Source organism: Lissotriton helveticus, chromosome 1_1 (assembly GCF_964261635.1).
Source record: "Lissotriton helveticus chromosome 1_1, aLisHel1.1, whole genome shotgun sequence".
NCBI classification, from domain to species: domain Eukaryota; kingdom Metazoa; phylum Chordata; class Amphibia; order Caudata; family Salamandridae; genus Lissotriton; species Lissotriton helveticus.
The window spans coordinates 1624229742-1624251994 of NC_136057.1; the positions used below are offsets into that span (position 1 = coordinate 1624229742).

The 22253-nt window shown below is 38.7% G+C and overlaps 1 protein-coding gene across 1 annotated transcript in view; it reads left to right on the top strand.

Annotated features, from left to right (window-relative positions):
* Nucleotides 1-314: 314 nt before the first annotated feature.
* LOC144773775 (uncharacterized) overlaps nucleotides 315-22253 on the top strand; it is a 30651-nt gene continuing 8712 nt past the window's right edge. The window contains exons 1-4 of the mRNA XM_078658893.1: nucleotides 315-665; nucleotides 2763-2838; nucleotides 13362-13435; nucleotides 21393-21830. Of these exons, the coding sequence (XP_078515019.1) occupies nucleotides 21393-21830 (438 nt within the window). The 5' untranslated portion in view covers nucleotides 315-665; nucleotides 2763-2838; nucleotides 13362-13435. The remainder of the gene's footprint in view (nucleotides 666-2762; nucleotides 2839-13361; nucleotides 13436-21392; nucleotides 21831-22253) is intronic.

Here is a 22253-nt window from a genome sequence, read left to right on the forward strand (position 1 = left end):
TGGTGCAAGTGTCCTCAGGTAAGGCATTTTGTATTCTTTTTTTGTTTAAAAAACTGTAGGGATGAAGATGCACCTCCTTTTCAGGATCGTGTCTCATGGTAACTATGGATGCTGTGTAAAGTCGGGTAAACAATTTTGGTCGATTTCATACTTTAGTGTACTTTTAGGTTTACTTAATACAAATTGCGCATGTTGTGTACTTTCTGTGTAGCAAAAATGTTACATTCTGTAAACTCGTGTTTTTGTTGTACATTTCTACAATTCCACTCAGCAGCATGTTCTTTTTTTTTTTTCCTTTTTTTGCAGACCATAAGGGACATGGCTCCAAATTGTCGGACACCATGCTTTGTTATTCAAGATAGGCTGATGTCGCACATCGCTGCTAACTATTCGAACAAGCTACAACATCCACAGTCCTTTCATTCTTACAGGCAGCCTCCTATCTGCAATTTACATACGGCGAGACAGCAACATCCTCCGCAACATCACACCTACATGCTGTTCTTTAGTACAAAGAGTTGACCGCTTTTGTTATTTAATTAAGTAACTGTTAGTTTTTCTTTTTACAGTATTTAAAGGAGTAAGGCAACCGTCGGATTCATTTCTTGGAGCGAGCCCAGCAGGTATACTTCGAGCCAGCGGACTAAAGCTTTTCTGGGAAAACAGTAAGTAACTTAGTCTTCCTTTAAAAACAACGCCTCTTGCAATAGCGTGTTTGTATTATTTTCGGCTTTTGTTTTACCCTTCTCTTTGCCCTTTCAATACCATTGTGTTAATATGTTGGTTCTTTGCGTACACTTCACTACGAATTATTTCATAATATGTTGTTTCTTAGCGTACACAAAACTAAAAATTAATTAATTTTTAGAAACGTTACTTACGAGCACAAAGTTCTATGCATTTATGTCCGCTTTTGTTTTACCGTCTCTTTGCACATTTTGCTTTTACAGACCATTGTGTTAATATATTTTTTCGTAGCGCAGACTTCACTGAGAATTTATTATTTTTAGCAGGGCTACTTATGTGCACAAAGTTCTAGGCATTTATGTCCGCTTTTGTTTTACCGTCTCTTTGCACATGTTGCTTTTCCAGACCATTGTGTTAATATATTTTTTCGTAGCGCAGACTTCACTGAGAATTAATTATTTTTAGCAGGGCTACTTACGTGCACAAAGTTCTAGGCATTTATGTCCACTTTTGCTTTTCCTTCGCTTTGCTTATGTTTCATTTACAGATCATTGTGTTAAGATGTTGTTTCTTAGCGTATACTTCACTAAGAATTATTTGATAATGTGTTGTTTCTTAGCGTAGACTTCACTAAGAATTATTTATTTTTTGCAACGTTACTTACGAGCACAAAGTTCGATGCATTTAGGTCCGCTTTTGTTTTACCGTCTCTTTGCACATGTTGCTCTTATAGACCATTGTGTTAATATATTGTATTTTATTTTTAGCAGCGCTACTAACGTGAACAAAGTTATATGCATTTCTGTCGCATTTGTTTTACTTTGTTTGCTCATGTTTGATTTACAGGCCGTTGTGTTTATGTTGTTTCTGAGCTCAGACTTGACTCAAAATTAATTTGTTTTTACTAGCGCTACTTACGTGTAGTGATATAGTACCAATTTATTGCATGTAAGCTTTAGAGAGGCTTCAACATTACACGCACGTCACTACAAAATTAGATACATTGCGCGCAAAATGTAGTTATACATTTGTTTTGAACTTTGCGTGTTTTACCTTCAACATTTACATGCATGTGCACTTTTCGATATCTTTACACACACACATACTAACATGAAGCAGGGAATTAACACAGTGACATCTTGTAAAATCTAAGAGTAGCACAGGAATGTGGCTCCCGCACACTTTCACGATCTCATAGTAACTATTAGTTGCATGTGATATAATATGTTGTTTCTTAGCGTACACTTCACTAAGAATTATTTGATAATGTGTTGTTTCTTAGCGTAGGCTTCACTAAGAATTATGTATTTTTTGGAACGTTACTTGCGAGCACAAAGTTCTATGCATTTATGTCTGCTTTTGTTTTACCGTCTCTTTTTACATGTTGCTTTTATAGACCATTGCGTTAATATATTGTATTTTATTTTTAGCAGCGCTACTAACGTGAACAAAGTTATATGCATTTCTGTCGCATTTGTTTTACTTTGTTTGCTCATGTTTGATTTACAGGCCGTTGTGTTTATGTTGTTTCTGAGCTCAGACTTGACTCAAAATTAATTTGTTTTTACTAGCTCTACTTACGTCTAGTTATATAGTACCAATTTATTGCATGTAAGCTTTAGAGAGTCTTCAACATTACACGCACGTCACTACAAATTTAGATACATTGCGCGCAAAATGTAAGCCATTTGTTTTGACCTTTACGTGTTTTACCTTCACCATTTACATGCATGTGCACTTTTCGATATCTATACACACACACATACTAACTAACGTGAAGCAGGGAATTCGCACAGTGACATCTAGTAAAATCTAAGAGTAGCACAGGAATGTGGCTCCCGCACACTTTCAGTAACTCATATTAACTATTAATTTCATGTGATATAATACAAACTTGGACGTTCCTCACAAGTAAACTCTATGCGCTACTTATGTGCACAGAGTTCTATCCATTTATCTCGACTTCTCCTTTCACTTCTCTTTGATCTGCTTTTCTTTACAGGCCATTGGCTTAATATGATGTTGTTTTGCTTGCGCTTGTTATCTTTTACTAACACTATCATTTATTTACACAGGAGCAAAAAAACGTTAAACCATTTGAGACAGCTGCACCATCACCTACACATCTTAAAACTTTGTTCAGTGAACACGGTACGTTTATAATAACAAATGTTTGTTTACTTTACGCATTCTTCTTTGTATTACTTGCTGTCTGTCCTAGGCATTCTTTACTGCATAATTGCACAAAAACTTTCACTCGTGATGCTAACTTCAAGTATTGTTTGTGAGGGAGGTCTGCACTAGTAAGGTCGCATTTAGAAGGAGAGATTAACCAGCCTAAAGGTAAGGAAAACATGTAACAAACACTTTGTTCTACATTTCTGAGGGAGGTCTGCACTAGTAAGGTCGCATTTAGAAGGAGAGATTAACCAGCCTAAAGGTAAGGAAAACATGTAACAAACACTTTGTTCTACATTTCTCACACTCTTGCCTTCACTCTCCATCTACCTCCACATTTTATCTTCACTCTCTATCCTGCACTCTATCTTTCCTTTTCACACTCTTGCTCCTGCCTGCTCTCCTTTTTTCCTGTCGTCCCTATCCCTTCTGCTTTCTTTCACTCTATTCCTTCTGCCCTCCTTCTTTCTCTCTTCTGCCATCCCTCTCTTCTGCCTTCTTACTCCCTCCTGCCCTCCCTTCTGCCTTCTTACTCCCTCCTGCCCTCCCTTTCCAGCTCTCTTCTGTTTTTTTCCTCCATCTCTCTTGTTCTCTACTTTCTGTTTCAATCTGTTTTCTTTTTGCCCTACCTTTCAATCTCTCTTCCTTTTGACCTCCTTCTATATCTCTCACACTCCTAGCTTCCCTCTACATCTACCTCCCCTTTTTCTCCTCACTTTCTATCCTTCACTCTTTCTTTTCTTTTCACGCTCTTGGCCTCCTTCCTGCACTCCTTTCTTCATATCCCCTCCCTTTCAATCTCTCTTCCTTTTGACCTCCCTTTATATTTCTCTCACTCTTGGCTTCACTCTACACCTACCTCCATATTTTCTACTCACTTCCATCCTACACTCTTTCTACCTCATTCCTCTGTCTCTCCTATCTTCACTCTCTCTCAGGCTCTCCTTTAGCCTTTCTACTTTCTTCTCTTTCTTGCCTTCACTCTCCATCTACCCCCCATATTCTCATCACTCTCTATCCTGCACTGCTTACCTATTTTTTCACTCTCTCTTGCTCCTGCCCGCTTTACTGCTCCTTCTTTTTTGTTCTTCTTATCCCTTAGGCCTTGTCTCGCACTATTTCCTCTGCCCTCCCTCTTGCTCTCTCTTCTGCCATCTATATCTCTTCTTCCGCCCTCCCTTTCCACCTCTCTTATGATCTTTCACCTTCTTATCCTCCATCTCTCTCTTGTTATCTCTTCTTACTGTTTCAATCTCTCTTCCTTTTGCCCTTCCTCTACATCTCTCACACTCCTGCTATCCTGCACTCTCTTCATTTTGACCTCTTCCTCAATCTCTTATTTCTCTCTCCTTGGTTTCAATGTCTCTTCCTTTCGCCCTCCCTCTACATCTCTCACACTCCTGCCTTTCACTCCATCTACATCCACATTTTCTACTCACTTTCTATCCCGCACTCCTTATCTTTTCTTTTCACACTCTCACGCTTCTGCCCTCCTTCCTGCTCTATTCTTTCCTGCCCTCTCTATCTCTTCTGCCTTCTCTCACTCTATTACCTCTGCCCTTCTCTCTTCTGTTATCTCTCTTCTGCCTTTTTAGTCTCTACTGCCCTCCCTTTCCATCTCTTTCACCTTCTTGTCCTCCATCTCCCTCCTCCTCTAGCCCTCCTTCCCCTTTCCGCCCTCCCTCTCTTACCTGCTGCACTCTCCTTTCTGCCATTCTCACACTTTCCTATTTTCCCTCATGCCCGACAGGTAAACTTACAAAGTGAAAGCACATTTGTAAACAAAATGCTCCTTACCTGATTGCTTCTGCACAGGTCCATGTGTAAAGGGCAAGTGAAGAGAATGCATGAGTAAAGAGGGTGTGTGCAGAGAAAGTGTTTTGCAGAGAAAGCAAGTTCAAAGAGATTAAGTGCAAATACTGCATGTATAGAGGCTATACGTTGCCAAGTGTTAATAATAAGAAAGTGAGTGCAGGTGAAAAATCTGCTAACTGCAATGGTGTTGCTTACATGAGGCACTGTCAACTTGTACACAACTTTTATTTCCTTTTTTCTGTCTACATTACGATACTAATACCTTTGTCTCTCTCCCTTCTATCCTCTTTCTTGCCCTACATCCCTCCTTCTCACTCCCTCCCCCTCTCCCACTGTCTCCCTTTCCACCTCTCTTTTCCATTATTATCCTCAATCTCTCTTTTTTCTCTCCTTTGTTTCAATCCCTCTTCCTTTTGTCCTCTCTACATCTCTCACACCCCTGCCTTACACTCTCCATCCCCATTTTTTTCCTCACTCTTTATCCTGCACTCCTTATGTTTTCTTTCCACACTCTCTCGCTCCTGTCTTCCTTCCTGCTCTATTCTTTCCTGGCCTCTCTATTACATCTGCCCTCCTTCTTGCTCTCTCTTCGGTTATCCCTCTCTTCTGCCTTCTTAGTCTCTACTGCCCTCCCTTTCCACCTCTCTTCTGCTTTCACCTTCTTGTCTTCCATCTCTTTCTCCTCTAGTCCTCCTTCCCGCACTCCCTCTTAACAGCCACCCTCTCCTTTCTGCCTTTCTCACACCCTCCTACCTTCCCTCATGCCCTCACACTCCTTTATGCCCTTACACTCTCTTCTGCCTCTATTCCTTCCTGCCCTCCCTCTCTATTCTGCACTCGCTTCCTTTTGATCTTCTTTCTTACTCCTGTCCTCTTTCATGCCTTCCCTTTTCTTTCTGCCCTCTCTTCTTCTTCCATTTTTTTCTGCCCTCCCACTACTTCTTGCACTTTCGCATTCCTACACTACCTCTGTATCCTGTCCTCTCCTCTTTGCATATGCCCTCTCAACATGCGCTATCACTGCACACAGCCTCTCTACACACGGCCTCTCTGCACATGCCTCTCTCCATATGATCTCTCTGCACAGGTCCATGTGTAGAGAGGGCAAGTGAAGAGAAGGCATGAGTAAAGAGGGCGTGTGCAGAGAGGGTGTTTTCCGGACAGGCCAAGTACAGAGATCACGTGCAAATAGTGCATGTTTGAAAGGGCATGTGTAGAGGCTATAAGTTGACTAGTGCTTATGATGAGAAAGTGAGTGCAGGTAACAACAAATGTGCAAACTCCAATGGTGTTCCTTATGTGATGAGAACAAATCTGCAAACTCCAATGGTGTTGCTTTCCTGAGGCACTGTCAACTTTTTCACACTTTTTTTTCCTCTTTCTGTCTACAATACTACACTAATACCTGCTCCCTTCTACCCTCTCTCTTTCTTGTCCTACATCCTTCCTTCTCACTCACTCCCTTTCCCCCCTCTCCCACTCTGTCTCCCTTTCCACCTCTTTTTTCCATTATTATCCTCAATCTCTTTTTTCTCTCTCCTTTGTTTCAATCCCTCTTCCTTTTGTCCTCTCTCTACATCTCTCACACCCCTGCCTTACACTCTCCATCCCCATTTTTTTCCTCACTCTTTATCCTGCACTCCTTATGTTTTCTTTCCACACTCTCTCGCTCCTGTCTTTCTTCCTGCTCTATTCTTTCCTGGCCTCTCTATACCTTTTGCCTTTTCTTACTCTATTACATCTGCGGGAGGGGGCGGGAGAGGACACGGACGGCGGGAAACGTGCACAGGACAGCGAGGGGGGGGCGGAAAGGCACACGGAGGGGGCGGGAATGGACAGCGCATCTGAAATCACTTTCAGTGAAAGGGGAGGGAACGGGAAAAAACGTAACTCCGCCCAGGGAAAAAATCTCCGGAACGCCCCCGAATCTGGTCCGGCCTTGATGGACAGATCCGGCACTCAATGGCTAGCCTCCATTTATGGAGCTAGCCAATGAGAGCCGGGGGACGTTCCCGAAGTCCTTATTGTCAACAAAGGATTTCCTACGGAGTAAACAGAAAAAATACATTAAGAGCTAAAACTGGAAAATACGTAAACTTACAAAGTGAAAACACATTTACAAAAAAAATGCTCCTTACCTGATCGCGTCGTGGAACAGCTTACCGGAGAACGCGCCCCACCCAGAACATAACATCAATAGCGCTTTCGTCAAAAAAGCAATTTAAAATACAGATTCAAAGAAATGTACCCCCCCCCCCCCCACAAAAATAACATAACAGTCCGCCCGACAGGTAAACTTACAAAGTGAAAGCATTTCTAATAAAAATTAAATGCTGCTTACCTGATTGCTTCTGCACAGGCCCATGTGTAAAGGGCAAGTGAAGAGAATGAATGCATGAGTAAAGAGGGTGTGTGCAGAGATGCTGTTTTGCAGAGAAAGTGTTTTGCAGAGAAAGCAAGTACAAAGAGATCAAGTGCAAATACTGCATGTTTAAGAGGCCATGTATAGAGGCTATACGTTGACAAGTGTTAATAAGAAAGTGAGTGCAGGTGAAAAATCTGCAAACTGCAATGGTGTTGCTTACGTGAGGCACTGTCAACTTGTACACAACTTTGCTTTCCTTTTTTCAGTCTACATTACGATACTAATACCTTTGTCTCTCTCCCTTCTATCCTCTTTCTTGCCCTACATCCCTCCTTCTCACTCCCTCCCCTCTCCCACTCTGTCTCCCTTTCCACCTCTCTTTTCCATTATTATCCTCAATCTCTCTTTTTTCTCTCCTTTGTTTCAATCCCTCTTCCTTTTGTCCTCTCTCTACATCTCTCACACCCCTGCCTTACACTCTCCAACCCCATTTTTTTCCTCACTCTTTATCCTGCACTCCTTATGTTTTCTTTCCACACTCTCTCGCTCCTGTCTTCCTTCCTGCTCTATTCTTTCCTGGCCTCTCTATCCCTTTTGCCTTTTCTCACTCTATTACATCTGCCCTCCTTCTTGCTCTCTCTTCGGTTATCCCTCTCTTCTTCCTTCTTAGTCTCTACTGCCCTCCCTTTCCACCTCTCTTCTGCTTTCACCTTCTTGTCTTCCATCTCTTTCTCCTCCTCTAGTCCTCCTTCCCGCACTCCCTCTTAACAGCCGCCCTCTCCTTTCTGCCTTTCTCACACCCTCCTACCTTCCCTCATGCCCTCACTCCTTCATGCCCTCCCACTACTTCTTGCACTTTCTCATTCCTACACTACCTCTGTATCCTGTCCTCTCCTCTTTGCATATGCCCTCTCAACATGCGCTATCACTGCACACAGCCTCTCTACACACGGCCTCTCTGCACATGCCTCTCTCCATATGATCTCTCTGCACAGGTCCATGTGTAGAGAGGAAAAGTGAAGAGAAGGCATGAGTAAAGAGGGCGTGTGCAGAGAGGGTGTTTTCCGGGCAGGGCAAGTACAGAGAGATCAAGTGCAAATAGTGCATGTTTGAAAGGGCATGTGTAGAGGCTATAAGTTGACCAGTGCTTATGATGAGAAAGTGAGTGCAGGTGACAACAAATCTGCAAACTCCAATGGTGTTCCTTATGTGATGAGAACAAATCTGCAAACTCCAATGGTGTTGCTTTCCTGAGGCACTGTCAACTTTTTCACACATTTTTTTCCTCTTTCTGTCTACATTACTACACTAATACCTGCCCCCTCTCTCCCTTCTACACTCTCTCTTTCTTGTCCTACATCCTTCCTTCTCACTCACTCCTTTTCCCCTCTCTCCCTTTCAACCTCTCTTCTGCTCTCTTTGACTTTATTGTCCTCAATCTCTTTTCTCTCTCTCCTTTGTTTCAATGTCACTTCCTTTCGCCCTCCCTCTACATCTCTCACACTCCTGCCTTTCACTCTCCATCTACATCCACATTTTCTACTCACTTTCTATCCCGCACTCCTTATCTTTTCTTTCAACACTCTCTCGCTTCTGCCCTCCTTCCTGCTCTATTCTTTCCTGCCCTCCCTATCTCTTCTGCCTTCTCTCACTCTATTACCTCTGACCTTCTCTCTTCTGTTATCTCTCTCTTCTGCCTTTTTAGTCTCTACTGCCCGCCCTTTCCTTCTCTTTCACCTTCTTGTCCTCCATCTCTCTCTCTCCTCCTCTAGCCCTCCTTCTCCTTTCCGCACTCCCTCTCTTACATGCCGCCCTCTCCTTTCTGCCATTCTCACACTTTCCTATCTTCCCTCATGCCCGACAGGTAAACTTACAAAGTGAAAGCACATTTGTAAACAAAATGCTCCTTACCTGATTGCTTCTGCACAGGTCCATGTGTAAAGGGCAAGTGAAGAGAATGCATGAGTAAAGAGGGTGTGTGCAGAGAAAGTGTTTTGCAGAGAAAGCAAGTTCAAAGAGATTAAGTGCAAATACTGCATGTATAGAGGCTATACGTTGCCAAGTGTTAATAATAAGAAAGTGAGTGCAGGTGAAAAATCTGCAAACTGCAATGGTGTTGCTTACGTGAGGCACTGTCAACTTGTACACAACTTTTCTTTCCTTTTTTCTGTCTACATTACGATACTAATACCTTTGTCTCTCTCCCTTCTATCCTCTTTCTTGCCCTACATCCCTCCTTCTCACTCCCTCCCCTCTCCCACTCTGTCTCCCTTTCCACCTCTCTTTTCCATTATTATCCTCAATCTCTCTTTTTTCTCTCCTTTGTTTCAATCCCTCTTCCTTTTGTCCTCTCTCTACATCTCTCACACCCCTGCCTTACACTCTCCAACCCCATTTTTTTCCTCACTCTTTATCCTGCACTCCTTATGTTTTCTTTCCACACTCTCTCGCTCCTGTCTTCCTTCCTGCTCTATTCTTTCCTGGCCTCTCTATCCCTTTTGCCTTTTCTCTATTACATCTGCCCTCCTTCTTGCTCTCTCTTCGGTTATCCCTCTCTTCTGCCTTCTTAGTCTCTACTGCCCTCCCTTTCCACCTCTCTTCTGCTTTCACCTTCTTGTCTTCCATCTCTTTCTCCTCCTCTAGTCCTCCTTCCCGCACTCCCTCTTAACAGCCGCCCTCTCCTTTCTGCCTTTCTCACACCCTCCTACCTTCCCTCATGCCCTCACACTCCTTCATGCCCTCCCACTACTTCTTGCACTTTCTCATTCCTACACTACCTCTGTATCCTGTCCTCTCCTCTTTGCATATGCCCTCTCAACATGCGCTATCACTGCACACAGCCTCTCTACACACGGCCTCTCTGCACATGCCTCTCTCCATATGATCTCTCTGCACAGGTCCATGTGTAGAGAGGAAAAGTGAAGAGAAGGCATGAGTAAAGAGGGCGTGTGCAGAGAGGGTGTTTTCCGGGCAGGGCAAGTACAGAGAGATCAAGTGCAAATAGTGCATGTTTGAAAGGGCATGTGTAGAGGCTATAAATTGACCAGTGCTTATGATGAGAAAGTGAGTGCAGGTGACAACAAATGTGCAAACTCCAATGGTGTTCCTTATGTGATGAGAACAAATCTGCAAACTCCAATGGTGTTGCTTTCCTGAGGCACTGTCAACTTTTTCACACATTTTTTTCCTCTTTCTGTCTACATTACTACACTAATACCTGCCCCCTCTCTCCCTTCTACACTCTCTCTTTCTTGTCCTACATCCTTCCTTCTCACTCACTCCTTTTCCCCTCTCTTCCACTCTCTCCCTTTCAACCTCTCTTCTGCTCTCTTTGACTTTATTGTCCTCAATCTCTTTTCTCTCTCTCCTTTGTTTCAATCTCACTTCCTTTCGCCCTCCCTCTACATCTCTCACACTCCTGCCTTTCACTCTCCATCTACATCCACATTTTCTACTCACTTTCTATCCCGCACTCCTTATCTTTTCTTTCAACACTCTCTCGCTTCTGCCCTCCTTCCTGCTCTATTCTTTCCTGCCCTCCCTATCTCTTCTGCCTTCTCTCACTCTATTACCTCTGACCTTCTCTCTTCTGTTATCTCTCTCTTCTGCCTTTTTAGTCTCTACTGCCCGCCCTTTCCTTCTCTTTCACCTTCTTGTCCTCCATCTCTCTCTCTCCGCCTCTAGCCCTCCTTCTCCTTTCCGCACTCCCTCTCTTACATGCCGCCCTCTCCTTTCTGCCATTCTCACACTTTCCTATCTTCCCTCATGCCCGACAGGTAAACTTACAAAGTGAAAGCACATTTGTAAGCAAAATGCTCCTTACCTGATTGCTTCTGCACAGGTCCATGTGTAAAGGGCAAGTGAAGAGAATGCATGAGTAAAGAGGGTGTGTGCAGAGACAGTGTTTTGCAGAGAAAGCAAGTTCAAAGAGATTAAGTGCAAATACTGCATGTATAGAGGCTATACGTTGCCAAGTGTTAATAATAAGAAAGTGAGTGCAGGTGAAAAATCTGCAAACTGCAATGGTGTTGCTTACGTGAGGCACTGTCAACTTGTACACAACTTTGCTTTCCTTTTTTCAGTCTACATTACGATACTAATACCTTTGTCTCTCTCCCTTCTATCCTCTTTCTTGCCCTACATCCCTCCTTCTCACTCCCTCCCCCTCTCCCACTCTGTCTCCCTTTCCACCTCTCTTTTCCATTATTATCCTCAATCTCTCTTTTTTCTCTCCTTTGTTTCAATCCCTCTTCCTTTTGTCCTCTCTCTACATCTCTCACACCCCTGCCTTACACTCTCCAACCCCATTTTGTTCCTCACTCTTTATCCTGCACTCCTTATGTTTTCTTTCCACACTCTCTCGCTCCTGTCTTCCTTCCTGCTCTATTCTTTCCTGGCCTCTCTATCCCTTTTGCCTTTTCTCACTATTACATCTGCCCTCCTTCTTGCTCTCTCTTCGGTTATCCCTCTCTTCTGCCTTCTTAGTCTCTACTGCCCTCCCTTTCCACCTCTCTTCTGCTTTCACCTTCTTGTCTTCCATCTCTTTCTCCTCCTCTAGTCCTCCTTCCCGCACTCCCTCTTAACAGCCGCCCTCTCCTTTCTGCCTTTCTCACACCCTCCTACCTTCCCTCATGCCCTCACTCCTTCATGCCCTCCCACTACTTCTTGCACTTTCTCATTCCTACACTACCTCTGTATCCTGTCCTCTCCTCTTTGCATATGCCCTCTCAACATGCGCTATCACTGCACACAGCCTCTCTACACACGGCCTCTCTGCACATGCCTCTCTCCATATGATCTCTCTGCACAGGTCCATGTGTAGAGAGGAAAAGTGAAGAGAAGGCATGAGTAAAGAGGGCGTGTGCAGAGAGGGTGTTTTTTGGACAGGGCAAGTACAGAGAGATCAAGTGCAAATAGTGCATGTTTGAAAGGGCATGTGTAGAGGCTATAAGTTGACCAGTGCTTATGATGAGAAAGTGAGTGCAGGTGACAACAAATCTGCAAACTCCAATGGTGTTCCTTATGTGATGAGAAAAAATCTGCAAACTCCAATGGAGTTGCTTTCCTGAGGCACTGTAAAATTTTTCACGCATTTTTTTACTCTTTCTGTCTACATTAATACACTAATATCTGCCCCCTCTCTCCCTTCTACCCTCTCTCTTTCTTGTCCTACATCCTTCCTTCTCACTCACTCCTTTTCCCCTCTCTCCCTTTCAACCTCTCTTCTGCTCTCTTTGACTTTATTGTCCAAGATCTTTTTTCTCTCTCCTTTGTTTCAATGTCACTTCCTTTCGCCCTCCCTCTACATCTCTCACACTCCTGCCTTTCACTCTCCATCTACATCCACATTTTCTACTCACTTTCTATCCCGCACTCCGTATTTTTTCTTTCAACACTCTCTCGCTTCTGCCCTCCTTCCTGCTCTATTCTTTCCTGCCCTCCCTATCTCTTCTGCCTTCTCTCACTCTATTACCTCTGACCTTCTCTCTTCTGTTATCTCTCTCTTCTGCCTTTTTAGTCTCTACTGCCCTCCCTTTCCATCTCTCTTTCATCTTCTTGTCCTCCATCTCTCTCTCCTCCTCTAGTCCTCCTTCTCCTTTCCGCCCTCCCTCTCTTACCTGCCGCCCTCTCTCCCACTCTGTTCTGCTCTCTTACTTATGCCCTACCTCTCTTTCTTGCCCCCTCTTTCTTCTGCACTCATCATCTACCCTCTCTCGTCCTTTCTTGCTCTTCCTCTCTCTTCTGCCGCTGTCTCCTGCCCTCCCCCTCCTTCCTGACCATACTCTCTTTGGCCTTCCCTTCTTTCCTCAATCTACATCCCTCCCCCTTCCTTTTTGACTTCTCTCCTACTCCTACACACCCACCCCCCACATCCTGCCCTCACTCTCCCTCCTGTCCTCTCTCTCATTCTTTCCTTCTCCCTTCCTCCACCATCTCTCTTAAATTCCATCTCTATCACTTATTCTCTTGCTCTCAATCTCCGTGTCTCTCCCTCTTGCCCTCTCTCATTTATCTTCACTTTCTATCTTGCCCTCTCTCACCTTCTTGCACTCTACACATGCACTCTTTACACACACACACTCTCTACACACAATGTATCATACACACTTAACATACAATATATGCTACATTATTCTTTAAAACTTACTCAAAAACAGGTTTCATTACTACAAATGCATTAATTAAAATACTTTGCTAAATACTTTTAGATAGAAAGTTATTTAAGAACATACAGACACTTTTGTAAGAGCATAAATGATTTTTTTTAAAACATTATGTGAACACATTTATAAGGCTTCTTTTCAATCTTTACTAGGTTGCCACTCATATATTGGAAATCAGACTGGAAACATTGTTTGTCAGAACATCATCAGTGAAAACATCACCAAGGTAGAAGTATCTATTTTTTGTATATATCCACCTGTAAGTACAGAAATAGTTAGAAAAAGAACTATATCAACACTTTATATATATATATATATATATATATATATATATATATATCTCTATATATACACACCAACATTGACAATTGTTTCATTATTAAGCATTGCTAATTCTTTATCCAACACTCGCTAGGACAAAGTACCTTTATTTTATTAACAGCCTAAATAGTAAAACATAATCACAATATCCGAAGGGTATATATATATATATCAGAACAAATAGAACTCCTCAATATATCTATCTATATATATATATAGCTATATATATATATATATATATATATATATATATATATCTATATATATAGATATATAGATATATATATATATATATAGATATATATAGATAGATATTTATAAAGCATTTTTGCAAATAAAGTACCTTAATATTTGCTACTGTCACATAAAGACAAATAGGTACTACCTTCACATAAAAGTAAATAATTACTTCCTTCAAATAAAATATATATATATATATATATATATATATATATATATATATATATATATACACATACATACACACATAGGTAAAACAAAAATTAAATCAATAACAAAAGTAATCCAATAAGGAATTGCTATTACAATTAGTGAAAGATGCTGCACATACTACACGCAGATTATCATCAAGGCCATTACAAATTTTCAGCTAATTCAAGAGGGTATCAGTGCTTACCAAATAGTACATTGGCAATTTTACATAACTATTCCAAACATGCCAATACATGGACGAAAGAAGACTTGCATTACATTATGGAATTAGGTGATGCTTTATATACAGATATGCATTCAATTCATAAACAAAAACTTATGCATCCTGATGAGTTACCAAACTTTATAGAACACAATAAGACTATCTATTCACTTAAGCTTAAAGAACCTTCTTATGGAGACATATTACACCAATTTGACCCTTCTTTGCCAAATTTGCAAACAATATTAAAACATGCACTTGATTTAAACTCAGGTGTTTTAATTTGCATGGAAATGTATGTAATATCCATTTTTAAAACAAATAATTCATTCTTTGTTTTTGACTCACATAGTCGTGATAGCACTGGAATGCCTCACCCAGATGGAACATGTATTACTATACAGTTCACATTTGAAAAACTTTTCGAGTACATCACAAATCTGGCACACTATCTTAAGAAACCAAATATAAATTCCGTACTCTATGAATTAACTCCAATACAGCTTAGTACGATAAAAAAAGAGTCACTTCAAAAAGCAATGGTAATTAATGAACAAAATCAGAATGCTGTAGCACCGAAAAAACTTTATGTGTATTCTACTAAAGTAAGTCCGCATTTTTTCACACAGGCATTTCAAACGCGGATAGAAACTGCAAAACAAAGCATTTACCGATCTAAATGTAAGCAATTTAGTTATACAGAACAGCCATTACTATCTTTACATAATACTCCTAGTACTTCTACATATTCAAGTACACTTTTAACTCCAACAACAACTCCTAGAGATATACATAAAACAAACAGCCAAAACATAACTGCAACACAATATACTAATATACCACAAGACACTACTATTACTAACACATATGCAAGTATACTTAAGAAAACACTTAAAGGCAACACAGAAAGAGAACATATTAGTAGCACACACATAAATGTACAACAACATACAATATCAACAAAGAAGTTACATACCAACACATATTCAAGTATTACTGAAAGTAATTCCATAATACTTTCTGAAAGTATAGACAAATGCACATTGCACAACAAGCAAACTAACACACATAATACCAACATACATCAAAATATTTTAACAGAAGCACAACAAGAATTAGCTTATTTAAATAACACACATACACAGGAAACAATTACACAGAATGCAAATAGTATACAATATACACAGTCTTTACAAAATAGTATATTTGCTATTCTACAGAACTACTGTAAACCAGCATATATTTGGGATACTGGAGATTTTCAATGTATTATGAATCTCGGAGATGCTTTGTACACAGACATGCACTCTATTAATAAACAACATTGTATGCAACCTCAAAATTTACCTAATTATATAGATAGCAATGACATAGTATATTCTATTAAGCTAAAGACTTGCTTTAAAGACGAAGTAACAAAATCAGCACAAACTTTACATAGTAAATTGATAACGACATTAGCTTCTACAATAAATTCGCAAAATGGTGTATTAATCTGTATAGGTAAATATACAATTGCTGTATTTAAAACTATACATCCATACTTTATATTTGATTCACATAGCCAAAATGAAAATGCAATACCACATCCTAATGGAACATGTATTGCTATACCAATGGACTCTATTAATCTTATTATGGAATACATCCTAAAGTTAGCTGATAGAGAAAAATTACAAATTCAGCAAGTGTTACTTTAGAGTTCACTACAGTGAACATAAAAAAAATTAGCAAAATATCATTACAGAAGACACAAAGAAACCATAAAAATGGAAAGTGTAAGTCTATGAAAAGCATATATGTCCATAAGACACTTATATCTCTAAATGCATTACCAGAGATTCCTTTAAGTAACTTACAAGTAGAAAGTACTATAATAAACATACAAAGCAGCAATAGTCAAGCCAATACACTAGATTTACCAACACACACTAATTTGCATTCACACATAGCTATTACCAATACTGATATAATAAAGACAATAACAGCCAATAATGTTTCTGAGACTCAAACAACAAATAGTACACAAAATCTCAGGAATAGGAAAAGAAAACACACACAACGCACAGAAAATGCACTTAATAGCATGAATAATACAGATCAAACAACAAATGATATAATTAGTATATTCCATGCTGAAATAAGATATGGTCCTGAGTACACTTGCACTATTTGCAATCAACTATGGCATAAGCAAAGTCTACTAAAAACAAACAATATTAGTAAGCGGGCAAAATTCATAGAATGTAACATTAGCAAGTGTACAACTGATGAGATATGCCAAACATGTTACACGTATATTTGTAAGGACAAAATACCTCCATGTTCAGTTTATAATGGGATGACATTCCCACATATCCCACCAGTATTAAACTTGCATAACTTAGAGGAAAGATTAGTGTCACCAAGAATACCTTTTTTACAAATTAAAACATTACCACGTGGATTCCAAAAATCCCTATCAGGTGCTGTAGTAAATGTACCTGCTGATGTTATGACAACTGTAACTGTTTTACCAAGACAAATGGATGATAACATGACAATTCCGATAAAATTGAAACGGAAATTAAGTTATAAATCTTATACCCATTTTGAAAATGTTAGACCTAACAAAGTAAAACGTGCAGCTTTACATTTAGCAACTACTAGCAGTTTGTTTCAAGAATATGGAATAACTATTAATAAAGATTGGGATTATACAACACAAGATATACAGTCTTGTGATGAGACTTCAGATTCAAATAATACATCTGATTCTTCAGACAACCTTCCAGCAGGAAATTTAGATACTATGTTAAATAATGAAACGATTACTACTGAAACAAATAATATTTTAAGTTTAGCACCTGCAGAATATAACACCCCAAGAGGCTTATATGAAGACAAAGATTCAGAATATTTAGCATTCCCAACTATATTTTGCGGGAAACGAAGGCCAACTAATAAAGAAAGGCATGTACCAATACATTACAGCACAATCTGTCAAGCAGAAGTAAGAAGTAATGATCTAAGAGTAGCCAAGTCTATTACTAATATTTTCTTTAAAGTAAAAGCATTACAAATTAAACAAATACAGAGAAAAATATTTATCTCGCTTAGAAAATACTTAACGAATGGAAACATTATAACTGCAAAAGACATAAAAGAAAAATTAGATACCATTTTACAGTTTAATGAAGGTTACAAAATCCTTAAAACAATACGTAGTTCACCACCATATTGGGAGCAATGCAAAAAAGACCTCTTTGCTATGATTAGACAATTAGGATTACCAACGTTTTTTTTAACCTTATCAGCAGCAGAAACAAAATGGTATCACTTAATTAACATATTATTGCGTATTGAAAAACAACCAGAATGCACAAAAGAAGAATTTGAAAATATGTCATGGGAAACTAAATGCAAATTAATCCAGCAAAATCCCATTACATATGCAAGACATTTTGACTTCCAAGTTAGGAAATTATTTAATTGTCTTTTATTGCATGAAAGTAATCCAATTGGCAAAATTATTGATTACTTTTATAGAGTGGAATTCCAGCAACGTGGATCACCACATATACATGCTATCCTTTGGATCGAAAATGCCCCTCTATATGAAAGTTCAGATATAGATGAAGTCACTACTTTCATTAATAAGTATGTTACATGTGCAAAATCTCAAGAACCAGCTATACAGTCTTTACTACCCCTACAAAGACACGGCCATACCAAAAACTGCCGTATCAAACATAAAAGAACATGCAAATATCATTATCCCAGATATCCAATTCCTGAAACTTTTATCCTAGAACCAATAGAACTAGACAAAACAGATACAGAGCTCTTACAGCAAATTGAACTAATACATCTAACTATAAACAGCCAAGAATTCCAAACTTATACTTTTGAACAGTTTTTAGATACAATGGACATAGATCTAAATCAATATACTTTATGTATACGATCTATAATCCAAAAAAATACTATTTTCCTAAAAAGGACACCAGCTGAATGCTTTATAAATAACTACAATCCAACTATTTTGCAAGCATGGCAAGCAAACATAGATATACAATACATTTTAGATGCATATGCATGTGCTGTGTATATTGTATCATATATAAGTAAATCACAGCGAGGAATGAGCAAACTAATTGCCCAAGCAGCTAAAGAAGTACATCACAATCCAAGTATTAAAGAACAACTTAAGCATATTGGTAACAAATTTTTAAACTGTAGCGAAATAAGTGCACAAGAAGCAGCCTATCTTATACTTCAAATTCCTTTACGGAAAAGTTCAAGATCTTTTGTATTTATTAATACAAGTCCTAATGGAAAGCGTACATACTTATTAAAAGACCTTGAAACCATCAATTTGTTACCAGATACATCTTGTAAAATACAATATGATAATGTTATAGTGAGGTACAGCAAACGCCCTAATAAATTAGAAACATGTACATTGGCTGACTATGCATCTATGTATAATGAAAAGAAAAAATGTCAAAAAAAACAAGAAACAGGGCATGACAATTTCCTTACTGAAAATAACTTCCATAGCTCAGATGAAGAAGAACTTGAGATAAATTTACTAGACGAAACAGACTACATAAAAAGAAAAAAAGAAAAAGTAATTCGCTATTGCAGATTTAATGTAAAAAATGACTCAGAAAATTACTATAGAGAATTGCTAATGCTTTTTTACCCATGGCGAAATGAAAATCAAATAATTAATAACAACAAAACATATTATGAACGCTATCTCCAACTTAAAGACACAGTAGACTTTAATCATAATAAATATAATAAGCATTGTAGACAACTAACAACTGCTAGCAATGAAAACAGTGTATTAGATACATTAATACCACCAATAGATAGTGAAGCAGAAGATTCCATATCCCATGAAATGCAAGATAATGAAAGGCCATTATATGACCTATCATTTGATTTAGGCATTAGAAGTACAAGTATAGAAGAAACACTAACAAATAACATAATGCCAAAAGAGCAATATGACAGTATAATGCAAAATCTTACAGCAGAACAACTTAACTTTATATATCATCATTTGCATTGGGTTAAAACAGAAGAAACACCCTGCTACACATTTTGTACTGGTGGTGCAGGAGTAGGCAAAAGCTTCCTTATTACAGCACTTCACCAAACATTTGTACGTTATTACAATGCAAAAGCAGGAGAAAACCCAGATAACATATATGTATTGCTTACAGCTCCAACAGGCAAAGCAGCATATAACATTCAGGGCAAAACACTACATAGTACCTTTAAAATACCAATTTCACAAACACTAACTTATAAACAGCTAACTCATGAAAATAGAAGTAGACTACAAAGTGAGCTAATGCATCTAAAATTGCTAATAATAGATGAAATATCAATGGTGGGAGCTAATGTATTTAATTTCATACATAATAGACTACAAGAAATAAAAATGTCTAATCTCCCTTTTGGTGGAATATCTATTTTAGCAATAGGAGACTTTTACCAATTAAAGCCAGTTTTTGACACATACATATTTGACAATCCGAAACATTCATACAGGCCAGTAAGTACCAATTTATGGCAAACACATTTTAAGTTATTTGAGTTAACTAAAATCATAAGACAACAAAATGATTCAGCATTTGCAGAACTACTAAACCGATTAAGAGAAGGGAAACAAACTAATGAAGATATAAGAGAGATACAAACACGAGAAATAGAACCACCTGAAAACATTCGCAAAACTATACCATATATTATGGGAACTAACAATGAAGTGAATAACATAAATAGTGCAGTTTTATTAGAACATATAACGCAATACACAGTATACACAGCTACAGCAATAGATACAGTTGCATCAGACCTAAGTGAAGTAGTAAAAAAAAAATTACTAAACAAGTTACCAGCAGACAGTACTAAAACAATGGGCCTGCCATCAATATTGCATATTGCATTACAATTAAGATATGACTTAACTTGCAATATACATGTCAATGATGGATTAACAAATGGTGCAACAGGAATAGTGGAATTTGTAGAAACAATAAATAACAGCCCAAGTGTAATTTGGATAAGATTTGATAAAGAAACAGTTGGAAAACTAACAAGACAAGCAAACAGACACATATATCACAGTAACATTTTGCCTCATTGGACACCAATTCATGCTATAACACGACATTTTCAATTTACACAGAAATATATAACAATAATACGCAAACAATTCCCATTGCGCCAATCATCTGCACGTACTATACATAGGACACAGGGAGAAACTATAGAACCACTTTACATACACTTTAACAATAGCAAAGTACATCATTTGCATTACGTAGCTTTAAGCAGAGCTAAATCATTAGCCAACATATATGTAAAAAACTTCCAGCAAGACAAAATAGCTGTTCATCCAAAAGTACATGAAGAAATGACACGCTTACGCACAGACATGCAATTGCACATATCAGTACCACAGTTAGAGTGCTATAACGAAGACTGTAACATAATTGTGCATAACATAAGATCCCTGCAAAGAAATTACACTGCTATAAAATCTGACAAAAATATCATGAATAGCGACATAATATGCCTCACTGAGATAAATACCACTAGAAAAGCAGATATGAATAGTTTCTTACTAGAACAATATCATCTAGTAATATTTGATAAATTTCACAATCAGCAAACAAAACATGGAATTGCCATTTATTACAGAAAAAACATTTGCTTATTACCAATATATAAAACACTACATGAAATCGACTTTTTATATTTCACTCAGCATCTTAATAATTGTGACTACTTATTTGTTACACTATACAAACCACCACATGTATGTCTACAAACATTATTACACGATTTAACTACCATACTCAACTTTTATCCAAATTATAAATATGTAATCATGGGAGACTTCAACATAGATTTAACACAAAGAACACTAAACACAACTTTGCTATTAGAATATATGCTAGAACAATTTCAATGTCAGCAAAAAGTACAACAATACACAACAGACTACAATTCAACATTAGACCATATCTATACTAATGTAGATGTAATGCACTATGGTACATTAGAATCATATTATAGTGATCACAAAGCATTATGGGTAGCAGTTTAAATGCAAACAATCTCCTTTAACATGTGCTTTTATTCCAGCTAATTACAAAGGGGAAAACATGTCCAGAATGTGTACTAACATTTACTCTCATTTCAGATGATTTCCATAGAAGAACTTAAACAAATGAAAGAAGCCGAAAGCAAACCTTACCAAAAATCCATCAGAGCGAACGTTGTGAAATGTTCAACAAAAACAAACTATAAAAACGCAAAACAAGAGGACAGAGTATTATATCACCTTGCTCTAGCTGATCACAGTGCTTCCATCAAAGCAACATGCTACAATGAAGACTTTTATCAACAAACAAAAGAAGGAAATGCAATAATAATTCGGAATTTCCTAACTAAAAACAATGTCGTCATCATCACAAAGCAAACTAAGATAGCAAGATTAAAACCCTTCACTATACCTCCGGAAATATTGCAGGAAGCGGAAAATATTCTACAACCACCTGCTCCACCTATTTCACCAATAAAAACTGTCAAAGGAGCACAATTACGCACATTAATGAGCATATCAGGAACAATTACTGAAGTAAGCTCATACACAATCTTTACACACACCCTTTCCAAAACTATCTTTAACACACACTCTTCGCACAAACTCATTCGCGCACACACTTTCACACAAAAAAACAACAATCTTTCACAAAGACACTTCCTCAAACACTCTGTCACTCCCACACTCTGTCACTCCCACACTGTCACTCCCACACTCTGTCGCTCCCAGAGTGTGGGAGGGACAAACTGGGAGTGTGGGAGAGACAGACTGGGGGAGTGTGGGCGCAACAAACTGCGAGTGTAAGAGCGACAGACTGTGGGAGCGACAGACTGTGGGAGCAACAGTGTCGCTACTACACTCCCACACTCTGTCACTGCCACAGTGTGGGAGCAACAAACTGTGAGCGTGTGGAAGCGACAGACTGGGAGTGTGGGAACAACAGACTGGGAGTGTGAA